The following is a 12,972-nucleotide window of genomic DNA, read 5'->3' on the forward strand; positions in this document are numbered from 1 at the left end:
CTAAAGTAATTTAAAAGGGTTATAAATGATTCAAAAGACACTTAAAGATGATATTTATACATTTTTTATGCTATTGAGAATTATTTTTAGTTTTGATACAACAAAAAAAAGAATTATAATTAAAAAAGTAACTAAATTAGTCTTCATCACTGTCTTCATTTACTACGACATTAACTTTTTGATCAACAAAGAGACGACTAAGTATCTCAGCAGGTTTTACTATTTTTGCCAAATATCGAGCATGAGATAAATAATATATGATAGCAGCAGCGTGCGAGCAACATCCGACAGTGCGCTTACCATTTGCACAATCACAACAATATCGAGTTATTGCAGAGATGTCGTTCTTATCTGGCTGATATTCGACAAAACAGCGATACATCTTGGAATTAATATGTCGAGATCTTACTTCAAGTTTAATGATGTTAGGTGTTAGTTTTACGTAATGAAGTGTGATAGTTCCGTTTTCATCCATCATCTCGGCTAAATACGATACAGCTTGAGACATTTGATACGATCCTGTGAATAGAATTTTGAGTTCGTGCTCCGTTAATTCAGGAAAATCAGTTAATCGATCTGAAGTTATTCTTGCAAAGGGAACTTTTCTTCTTGCCCAACGATTAGTCTCTGCTTCCGAGGCTAGAGTATTATCTTGATTTTTTTTGAATTCATGCTGGCAATGATTTCTTCGAAAGATCGAGATCAGAATCAAGTCTTGTACCAAATTCATTGTGTAAAAAACAAGCGATTCGACAAAAAACACTAGTTTTTGGAAGCAATTTATTATCCAGTTTATGATCTAAAAGCTTAAACTTTTGTTTAATATTGCCGTTGTTACGTCCGGCACATTGCTTCGGCGTACCTTTTTCAAAATCTATATGATCCTTAATATGTGGAAGTGATTCTCACAATTAGCTTTCAACACTGTAACGGTTACGGCCATAAACAACACTAAAATATCGTATTGCCTGAACCGGCGAGTTCCACCCCTCCCGGCAAAAGTCACGTAGAGACCAACAATGATCCTTAGTATTAGGTTCAACTTTCTTCTATTCAACTGGTATCAAGAACGGAGATAAGGGACTGCTGAACAGTGCTGGGCAAAATTGTAATAAAAAATTAACAATTACAAATCACTAAGGATAATTTTTAATGACATCGAATTCCATTAAAATTATTTTCAGTAATAATAATTGAATCGGAGTTCAGTGAAATTACTTTTGATAATTGTAATTGACTCAGAGTCCATCGAAATTATTTCCAGTAATTGTAATTGAATTGGATTTCATTAAAATTACATTGAGTAATTTGAATTTAATCAAAGTTTATCAAAATTACTTTCAGTGATTGGAATTTAATCAGAAATCATTTCAATTATCCTCAGTGATTGTAATTAAATCAGACATTATTAAAATTTTTTTGAGTAATTGTAAACCACACGATGTGGTCCAATTGAATTTTTTTCTCTAACGTTATTCCTGTGAAATAATAACAAATAGACAAATAAATTTACTCCGTTTTTGGAGTATTAAAATGGTGTGATCGGAACGAGTCTTTTACAGTCAATATGTGAATGGGCTATGGTTACCAAAGTTTTTTGGGTAGCTGATCAAGGATTTCACATTACTTTGAAAAATTAATTTGTTTAAATAATTTGCTTGACCAGTCAATGTGAATATGTAAGCTCCATGAAGTTCCCGATGTTTTCGGAATTTGAAATTATGTTGAGAATTCGACATTACGTTTCCAAAGGTAATTTGTTTAAATAAATTATGAAAAACAATTGAAATTTGAAAAAAAACATAATCATTTCCATTAATTGTAATGGATAACAGAAAAATTACAATTGTTCCAAGTAATTGTAATTAGTAGCAAAAAAATTACAATTTTTTCAAGTAATTTTAATTGACAACAAAAAAATTACAATTATTTCGAGTAATTGTAGTTGATAATCATAAAATTACAATTGTTTATACTAACTGTAGTTGGTAAATCAAAATTTATAATTATTTCCCGTAATTGTAATTAGTTACTAAATATTACAGTTATTCACAGTAATTGTAATTTACGGGTAATGAAATGACGAAAGCAATTTCTGCTGCCCAATTCTGCTGCTGAATTAGCATCAGTAGCGCTCAGCTTGGAAATATCCCTCTTTTTAAGTTAAAACTATAACCAATAACTAGGATAAACCACTACCTTTGGAACCACCAAATTAACATAGATTACTGTTGGGATTATGGATGTTGGTGTGATTAATTTTATTAAATAATTAAAAATTTATTATAAAAAGATTGTTACTTTATTCAAAATAGAGTATCGGAGGTATGTCTTGACAAACTGAAGGATCAGAGTGAACTAACTCCTTGGAGCCATATTACTGTAGCTGTACTGTTAAAAATATATTTAAGGGTCTATACTATGCTTAAAATTATACCTAGTTTTTATGACTCTGTTCGAGTACTCTTATCCTTACTTCTAGAAAACCATAAAAGCAATCGCTACAGGGTTGACAATGTGTTTACCAAATGTTGCAAGAAAATGAAAACTTTCACTTTTAAAATAAATAAAATAAAACTTAAATATGAGAAATATAATATCTCAAAAAGAGAGAAACTTTTGTAGACGAACCCAATATTTCAACAATTACTTATTAGGATGTATGAATGAATGTGTGAACATTGTATGTAAATATCTCTTGTTCATAGTTTTAATATGTCACCGACGGGATTGAGAATCGTCGGAACACCGACGAATTAGCGCGAGACTTTAGGCCGGTCACAAATAAGATTTTCCGAACGCTACTATTGCTCAAGAAGGGCTAATACGGGTTGACGTCCACGCACCTCGCGACTTGACAGACGAAAGACCGCGGCTTCTTAGGCCTCAGGGTCCAAGGAGCTGCAGTTGTAATAAGTTACAACGGTAATTAGCCAATGAGGTGCGAGGGCGACCTCCTGGTGCCCAAATCCACATGGTCAGCGTTAGTTCACGCTCTTCGACGGTGTTCCGACGATTCTCAATCTCATCGGTGACATATTAAAAATATGAACAAGAGATATTTACATAAAATGTTCACACATTGATTCATACATCCTAATAAGTAATCTATTTTAATTTGGTGGTTCGAAAGGTAGTGGTTTATTCTAGTTATTGATTATAGTTTTAACTTAAAAAGAGGGATATTTCCCAGGCTGAGCGCTGCTGATGCTAATTCAGCAGTCTCCTATCTCAGTTCTTGGTACCAGCTAAATAAAAGAAAGTTGAACCTTATACTAGGGATCATTGTTGGTCTCTACGTGACTTTTGCCAGGAGGGGTGGAACTCGCCGTTATTAGAATATGAGATTTTGATGAAATGATATCTGTGCATTGAAGAAATTAAAGAAATGAAATGAAATGGAATTTTGAAAAAGGTACGCCAAGGCGGTACGTCGGGGCGTAACATTTGTTACAACCAAGATTTCAAGTTATAGGTATGGAATTAAGAAGTTAGTAAGTGGGCGTGAAGCTAACAGTCAAACAGTGGATGTGACGTTAATAGTTCGATGGTTGTCGCTAGACTGACTTCCGTGATTGACAATTTCGAGTTCCTTTAGAAAAGAAGGCGTTGACGTTTACTTCGTTATTCGAATATTAAGAAACAGATGATTGGTCAAGCAGATCGGAAAACTCAAGAAGAAGGTCCAGAGGTCGCCAATCACGGAAGAGTTGGAAAATCTGGCGAAAATACTGAGAAAATAAAAAATGTGCGTAGGCTTAAAACGAGGATGCACTCTATAATAAAATTATATTACTGACAGCTGGCACGCAGACTCGACAAATTTCTTGACTTAGAAACTTCCCGAGTTTAAGGAATAAAATCCGAACGTGACGGTTAGCGTGGACACAAAGATTAAAAATATTCAAAAATTGTCCATTTGGCAGTGTCTCGCATTAGAGACGCAAAACATAAGGTTGCCGTATGGACGCAGAATAAAAAAGCAGAAGTTGAGAAATAGAGTTTGCCAGCTTGTCAGATGAAGGGTTTATAGCCTTCGTTTATGGCGGTCAGGTACGAAAGCATTTTTCGCATCTGACCGTCCATCGGGTGAAAATTTAAATATAAGAAAAAATCATCGAAAGACATTACAAACGATATTACGATAACTGTAGAACTGATGCAAGGCAAGAGCGAATGAAAACTTCATTAAAAAGTTGATGGGTGGAATTGGCGAATTGATCTCGCGACCGTCAAGCACGTGAGCTTATCGCTGATCGAATGAGCTACTGGTTTACTCATCCAAATTACCAAATAACCGAAATAACGATAACAAACAGCACATGCCTATCGAGGACGCTTGGCGCATGTGTTGGAAATGTTAAATAAGGAGTTCTATAATTGGTGATATGGTGATGTTGATTTGAAAAAAATATAAAAAATTTAAAAAAATACAAAAAAATCTTGTGAGCAGGCTCGAGCCTCGACTCACAAGATTTTTTTATATTTTTTTTAATTTGTTATTTTTTTTGCTCACAGTCACAAGTGTTACGGGGTAGATTGCGTAGGCTCCGATGAGCGGTAATCGGAGCTTACTCCACGCCCAGCCAAGGTGTTATTTGGCTATTGTAGGGTCCGTTCACGTCGACTATGCACTCGCGTGCTACTACTCCCAATGCAGGAAGTGAGTGGAATAGAAAGGGATCGGTATTAAGGGAAGGTAAACGATTTAAAGTATATGATTGTTTATTAGTGGTCAATGCAACGGAGTCGGTCAAGGGAAAAAGGTATGGTCTTGGTTTAGAGGGATAGGTGTCTTGCTTGAGCGCTGGGATGGATCTGCCTGGTTTTGCGGGCTGTAGCAGGCAAGCTAGCCGCGAGTTACAGAAGAATCTGCTGACTCGCGAACGATAAGAGTAGACTACAGAGCGTAAGGTAACTAAGAGCGTGGGAAAGGAATATGAAGTCTGGAGGACGTAACACAAGATTGAAAAAAAATTTTTTTTTTTTTTAATTTAAAAAAAAAATTTTTTTTTTTCAAAGCTGAGGTTAGAGGGCCCCCTGAGCTCCAGGGCCCTGGTGCACTGCACCACCTGGCCCTATGATAGCTACGCCACTGCGAGGAAGCTTACATAAATGTTCTTAACCTAGTTGTTCTCGTTCATACATCTACTCACTCTTTTGGTGGTTTCTACTCCGAATTCTCACTCTCTCTCAATTATCACTATTCTTATTACTACACAACTTGATTAAGTTCGTGGCACAGCTTTCTAGTCTTATATTCTAGCTTCGAAAGACTGACGTCGCGACGCGAGACGCTTTGAACACCGCGTGTAGAATTAGAGGAATTCACTCTCTATTCGTCGATGACTCTAAGACTGATAACTCTATACTCGACAGCTTTGAAGGAGCCTGTTTTCGTAGAGGTCGATTTTACTCTGTCTCTAACGGGACTGACTTCGCTCGCTCGTCCGACACCCCTTGGAACGTCGGGCGGCGAGCGAGGTTTTCGCTGAATTTACAATTTTGAGACAAAGGCTCGCCTCACGACGGTCATCCTCGAAGCGCGTGATCTCGCCCTCGCCTTATCCCGGTGTTGATTACACCCGGTATCTGGCGGGCGCGAAGACGCTGACGTTGCTGGCCGTCAACTACGCCGTTGCGCTTTGGTTGTTCCACGAACTGTTTTATAATGAATATTTTATATGGATTAACTAATATATTTAATAAATATGCGGCGCTCGTGACACTCAATCACTAAAATCATGGGCAATTAAAGTTGCAGTAAAATCATTTATAGCTGGACTGCTTCCCAGATATTCCCTTTTTCTGTCGAAATCTACGTATAATACATTGCAAGAAGTAGTTACCGAAGCTATGGAATTAGAAAAGCGTCAAAAGAATGTCAAGAAAGTCGAAAATATCTATAAACCAACAATTAAAGCATTCGAACAAAAAGCTCGTTATACTGCTCAAACAGATAGTTCAAATGCAATAAACCGGACTAAAATTTCAAATTCTCGAATCAATGGCAATCGACAAAATAATTCAAGTCAAGCAAATATATCAAACTCAAATCAGCAGATAGATAAATACTGTCTTTTGTGAAGAAATCGTGACCAGGAGGTTGATTGAAGAAGAAAGTTCAGTCGAAAATTCCGGTCAGGTAAAGAGAGTTTAATTGTTTGGAAAACGTAACATGTTTAAACGTTTCCGACGTTTCGGCCGGGCCCTGCCGACCATCCTCAGGAAATTTGACGACCTGTTCCTGCTGTTATTAGTTCAGCATTTTGGACGGAAGTCTTAAAGCAGTTGCTCTCTTAATCGATGAGTATGCTGACCTTTTTCACATCCCCGGAGAACCCCTGCGAGTTACTAACAGATGCATGCATCGTATACTAACCACAGACGAGATACACGTCAACACCCGACAGTACAGGCATCCTCCTTTTCAAAAGCCAGAAATTGAGAAACAGATTACAGATTTATTGAAAATGAATATCATAGAACCATCAAATTCACCGTATAATTCACCACTATGAATTGTACCAAAGAAAGAAGATTCAAAAGGAAATAAACGATGGCGATTAGTTATCGATTATACAAAATTAAATGAAAAAACGATTGGAGACGCATATCCATTACCTTTAATATCAGACATACTCGACCAACTAGGTGGAGCAAAATATTTTTCGATATTTGACTTAGCCTCAGGATTCCATCAAATTGCTATGCATCCAGACGATAAACATAAGACAGCATTTACAACACCCCACGGACATTACGAGTTTAACCGAATGCCTTTTGGACTAAAAAACGCACCAGCAACCTTTCAACGAATTATGGACTTAGTTTTACGAGGTTTACAGGGAATAGATTTATTCGTTTACCTAGACGACATTGTAATTTATGCACGATCACTTGAAGAGCATGCAACTAAGTTTATAAAGCTCGCTGAACGCTTAAGAAAAGCAAACTTGACGTTACAATCGGACAAGTGCGAATTTCTTAGAACAGAAGTGAAATATCTAGGGCATATTATATCAGCTGACGGAGTTAAACCAGATCCAAAAAAAATCGAAGCTGTAAAGAAATTTCCTGTTCCGAAAACCACGAAGAATGTTAAAGAATTTTTAGGACTATCCGGATATTATCGTAGATTTATTAAGAATTTTTCTAAAATCGCTAAGCCTTTGTCAGAATTGACTAGCAAAAATAAAAAATTTGAATGGGATTCTAATACGCATTTAGCTTTCGTAATCTTGCGCGATAAACTTTGCGAAGCACCTATACTACAATATCCTGATTTTTCGTCACAATTTATAGTTACAACAGACGCATCTGGTTTCGCAGTAGGAGACATTTTATCGCAAGGAAAGCCAGGCGGAGACGCGCCCGTCGCGTATGCTTCTAGAGTTTTGAACAAGCATGAAAGAAATTATTCGACAACTGAGAAGGAAATGGTGGCAATCGTTTATGCAATTAAAACTTTTAGACCATATCTCTATGGTAGACAATTTACATTGTTAACCGATCACAGACCGTTAGTATGGGTAAATTCTACGAATGACCCTACGTCACGTGTAATGAGATGGAGAGAACGTTTAAAAGAATTCCAGTATAAAATTCAGTATAAAGCGGGTAAAATAAATACAAACGCAGACGCGTTGTCGAGAAACCCCGTTGATATTGGAAAAAGGGACGTATATCCCATAAAATTCAAGTGGAGACGGTCAGCAGACCCTGCTCTTAACGTAGCACCGGGTATAGCCAGGCTACGGTCGTCATCTGACTCCGCTCAAAAGTTAACTCAGAGAGACGCGAAGATTAGACGACGTTATGTAAGTAGTTCCTCCGAGAAAGGAAAAACTGTACAGGCAGATTACAAAACCCAAGAAGCTGCAATGAGTACAGACGAGGAAGACTTTTTAGGTTTTCCGAGCTCAGGTGGAAACAAACATGTCGGAACGGTAGATTCTAAAAACGTGACAAACCCGAGAGGCGCACGATTAGACTCAAATTCCGACTATCGCAAAAATCGAACGATGGATAACAATAGGCCTGCGCAACCTATTGCCAGTCGTCTTAGATCTAAATTCGTAGACAAAAATACAAACTCACAGGAAACCGGTAAACAAAGGAAATTAAAAATCCTTAATAAAAGAAAATCAAGTGCTAAACGCTTTACTCCATTCAGACATCGTTCTGAATATGAAGATTCATCATCGGATGAATTATCAGACTCTCCAGAAAATCATAGAACACCAGCTAGCAATAAATCGAATGAAAATCAACAATCTGTTATCATAGAAATAGAATCAGATTCTCAATCTACATCTTCGATGGATGAAAAATCAAAGAAAAATCAATCTACGTTACTCCCAGATTATGTGGACTCTGAATCCTCATCACTGGATAGTGATGATTCTTATAAATTAAATCCAGTAAACCATAGAGCTAATAAAAGTAATAGGGAATCGAGTGTACCTAGTCCGAGACAAAATACAGCTACAGTCGTCACAGAAAGCCGGCAATCTATCGCCTCACCCTCGACACCCACTCAAGAGCATACTTCAGCTACGATTATTCACACCCTTAAGATTGTATCCGTGCCAAGTGTTACTAATACACCGACACGTTCAGGAACACCTTCCACCAATAGGAAGAATAATTTTCAGAGAAGCTTAGCCAGAGATTTATTAAACAAACGTTCTTCTTAAACAGCTGAATGTACACCTTCACCATTACTTAGAACAAGACGTAAAACTATTACAGATAATTTGAAAGTAATAACAGACGCAGACGAAATTGCTCCATACCCTATATCAAAAACAAACGACATAATTTCGAGACAAAAGAAATTTCATGACGAAATAGAATTGGACAAGGAATGTACAGGAAGACGCATTATAACTTCAGAAGTTGCATCAGCTTCAGAAAGCGAAGAAACTAATACAATCACAGTTCAGGCAGACGTACACCCCTTGCAAGAATCCATATGTGTAGACGAATCCTTCAGGACCACACAAAAGATGGACGTTGACGAGACGCTTCAAGATTTCAAACATGAAGCAATAAACATACCCTCAAGCGAAAGTGACGCTAGAGGCAAACAAAAGACAGAACAGTCACCAGTTCGACATTCTCCAGACGAACAGAAAAAGTAGACCGAGACCGTAAAACCGAGGACACTTGCGTCTAAACTAAACATCGAAGTTACAGAAATAATTACAGTGAAACCCCACTTATACGTATTTCAAGGGGTACGCTAAAAATTACGTATAAGTGAGAATATCGTACAAGTGAAATTTCGAATTTTGGAATATACATATAACCCAATTTTGTATGTTCCGAAGAAAATCAAGATACATTTCGAGGTTAGAATCATACACCCACACACATTATTGAATGAACGAAACTCGCCGCAATTAATCAGTAATATGTATTTGTATTGTACATATTGCACATTTCTTACATTTGTACTATGTATCATATATATTATTTAGTCTTAAGTACGGATTAAAAACAATCACAGTAAAATAGGAACAAAAGTCAGATAAGGAAAGCTGATTCAGTTATTTAGGTTTGAAGAAGCTGTCAATGGTGGCTTGTTTCTTTTCTGCCAACGAGCACTCGTACATGAAACGTTCGTAGTCACTGACGAGTTGCATGCCTTTACCATCGATAACCTTGGACATTATATATCGCTTTGTAATTTCCAGTGCCGACAAAGCTTCACAAAATTTCACCGGGACTTCTTTGACAGTCTCGTCTATTTCGTCCGAATCCCCGTCTGAGTCTTGTGCAAGAATTTCAGTTACAATGTCATCGTCATCCTGTACCGCGCATGTACTCAAGTCTTCATCGTAATGAACGAAATCCTCGAACTGAAGCCCAGCACACACTTGTGCCCAATCTCCGGGCTCTTCGAAACCCTCAAGCTCATTCTCTTCGTTAGAAGAGGCATCGAGATCATTCGCCTTTACGACTCCTGCATTTTGAAAGCACTTGGCAATGGTGTCAGACTGTACTTGGTTCCATGCAATACCGGTCAGTTGCATTGCCTATAGACAAGAAACAAATTCCAAGATTTAAACACTGCCTAAACATCACGTGTCGGAAACATTCTTATTTGAATGCATAATACCGATTTTATAGGCCTATGTGCTTATGTTGAAAATTTCCAAACATCACGAACTCACCTGCAGAACATGCAAGTTCGGCATCGTTTCTCCCGCGTCGAGTGCCGCGACTGCCCGCTGTACCAGCACCTTGCGGTATTTGGCCTTCAAAGCAGCGATGATTCCTAAATCCAGGGGCTGCAGATGGCTTGTACAGTTGGCCGGAAAAAAAGCCAGTTCAATGTTGCTAAAACGGAGTGCCGGGGGGTGAGCGGCACAGTTGTCAAGCAACAACAAGACTTTCCTCTTCTCACGACGCATTCTGTTATTCAGCTTATCTAACTGCGACTCAAATAATGCTCCAGTCATCCATGCTTTTTTGTTTGCTGCGTACTCTGTAGGAAAGCTTTTTACGCCTTTAAAACAACGCGGCTTCTGTGATTTCCCGATGACCAAGGGACGAAGTTTATCGGAGCCATCTGCATTCGCTGTTAGAAGCACCGTCAGTCTCTGTTTACTCTGTTTCCCTCCGTGACAGGGGTCTCCTTTTTCAGCCAATGTTTTAGATGGTAGGAGATTGAAAAACAGACCTGTCTCATCGGTGTTGTAAATATCTCGGAGATCGTAGTTCTTTATGATTCGAGGCAAATCGATGTTCTTCCACTGCTCTACAGTAGCCTCGTCGACACTGTTAGCTTCCCCGCAAACACTTCTGCCGGTTATGCCGCAACGTTTTTTAAATTTGAACACCCAGCCAGCCGATGCTTTGAAGTCAGCAGTTACATTTAATTTTTTTGCAAAAATTAAAGCTTGCTCTTGCAGCATTGGACCACTAACGGGTATGTTCGCGGCCCGTTTTTGTTGGAACCATGTGAGCAATGCTTTGTCCAAGTCTGAAAATCGGCCCTCTTGAGTTCGTGTTCTTTTCTCGCCTAAAGGTCCTGCCTTAGACGTACTTGACCTAATGTCTGCCGAATTGGCGATAATTGTCATCAGTGTTGAATATGGAAGACCGAGCCGCTTTGCAACACTGATCTTCGGTTCTTGTGGGTTATCATGTACTTCCTCTAAAATTTCCAGCTTCTTCTGCAGCGATATTGCTTTTCTTTTCCTCCCCCCTGCTGGATTTGCCATGACGTACCACGATATTGGGTGACACTACACACCAGAACACGCCAGAACTTGTTCGAGACAACTTATACGCGAATACGCATAAATTGTAAGCCGCGGCATCTAGCGGTTGCGAAGCGAAACATTAGGCTCAGCCATCTAGCGGTAGGATAATGAAATACAGTAACGCGAGTATCCGTCAGAAAATCAGCTGTCATAATGACGTATAAGTGAATAGAAAATACCGTTCGGGAACCGAATAAGTATTCGTATAAGTGTGAAAAACGTATAAACGAGAAACGTAGAAATGAAATCTTTCTACATGGTTTATATGCGGAAACCGCCGGGGCCAAATGAATGTTACGTATAAACGAGAAAAACGTACAAGTGCGAATCGTATAAACGAGGTTTCACTGTATACCTAACAGTGGTGTAAATCATATGCCAGAACCCCGACGTACGACGAGACAACATAGACCGACATATGAATACGCATGTTACAAAGGTTTAGGAGGCCACTAAGGCACCCATGCAAGTAAACCTTCAAAACCGAAAGCCGTGAGAAACAAAACTAGCAGTCTAAAAATTAGAAAACAGGCAGTGGAAATTTCGCAGACTCCCAAGACTCCAATTTCACTTGAGAACGTTAACAAAGAATCTTCAAAAATAAATATAACTCCAGATCCTCAGAGTCAACGAAATCTAATATCGATAAATATTTCAAACGCTTTACCAGATCTAGATGCAATAGTAGAATTTAATGATCCACAGAATTTAGAAGATAAATCGATTGAAATAAGTAGACAACGTATCAGATATCACAGTATCTGATGATTCGCAAGCCTCAGTAGAATTACCAAGACAAGAACCTACTAATTTGATAGAAACTCGAGACAATTTAGAAATGGAAAAAGATAATTATCTATGCTTCATTTCCACTAACGGAATAGCACTAGGCGAGATAGGTAAATATTTAGATGAAAAAGGATACTTGAAAAACATTAAACCAGTTACAGAATATCAGATAGGACACATAATTATATTGGGAACACCAAAGAAACGAATAATTGCATTAGTTACTCAAGAACATGAACAAGATACACCTTTGGAAAATAACTATTACGATGCATTTGTAAATTTGAACCAGAATATGGAAGATTTGAATATTAAAACAGCAAGCATATCGCAAGGTAAAAGTGGAATCAACGATCTTGGATGGATTAAAATTAAAAATATCATTAGACAGGTATTCGCCGGAACACAAATTATCATAACGATCTGTAAAGACAAAATTATCATTCCACCTCCAGATATTAGACTCAGAATAATACAAGAAAATCACGAATCTCCGATCGCAGGACATAAAGGTATCACGAAAACGTATAACAGAATTCGACAGAAATATTTTTGGGATAATATGAAAAAGCAAATAGAAGATTTTATAAAGAAACGTGTCAGCTGTCAAAATAAAAAACTAACGCGCATTAAAACTAAACAACCTATGGTTATAACAGACACATCTGCAGACGTATTTGACAAAGTAGCGCTAGATATAGTCGGACCCTTCGAAACATCCCCAAACGGTTACAAGTATGTATTGACCATGCAAGACAATCTTTCGAAATTCAGTTTAGCAATACCGTTAGTCCATGCAACTGCTGAAGATATTGCAGATGCATTTGTGAAAAATTTTATCTGTAAATACGGATGTCCAAAAACAATATTAACAGATCAAGGAGCAGCATTCATTGGTCAAGTAATG

General features: G+C 38.0%; 1 protein-coding gene across 1 annotated transcript; it reads right to left on the reverse strand.

Annotated features, from left to right (window-relative positions):
- Window positions 1–9,554: 9,554 nt before the first annotated feature.
- Window positions 9,555–11,234, reverse strand: LOC124223709 (tigger transposable element-derived protein 6-like). The gene is made up of 2 exons (XM_046635942.1): window positions 10,182–11,234; window positions 9,555–10,043 (listed from the first exon to the last, which is right to left on the reverse strand). Exons 1-2 carry the CDS (start codon window positions 11,232–11,234, stop codon window positions 9,555–9,557), a joined length of 1,542 nt encoding a protein of 513 aa, XP_046491898.1.
- Between the last annotated feature and the right edge of the window lie 1,738 nt (window positions 11,235–12,972).

The sequence above is a fragment of the Neodiprion pinetum genome, chromosome 7, assembly GCF_021155775.2.
Source record: "Neodiprion pinetum isolate iyNeoPine1 chromosome 7, iyNeoPine1.2, whole genome shotgun sequence".
NCBI classification, from domain to species: Eukaryota; Metazoa; Arthropoda; class Insecta; order Hymenoptera; family Diprionidae; genus Neodiprion; species Neodiprion pinetum.

What these genes read in the sequence shown, in the direction of transcription:
- LOC124223709 (XM_046635942.1), bottom strand. Translation starts at nt 11,234, where the DNA reads ATGGCAAATCCAGCAGGGGGGAGGAAAAGAAAAGCAATATCGCTGCAG. An exon ending in CGAACTTGCATGTTCTGCAG is followed by an intron (nt 10,044 to 10,181) that starts GTGAGTTCGTGA and finishes TCTTGTCTATAG; the next exon opens with GCAATGCAACTGACCGGTAT.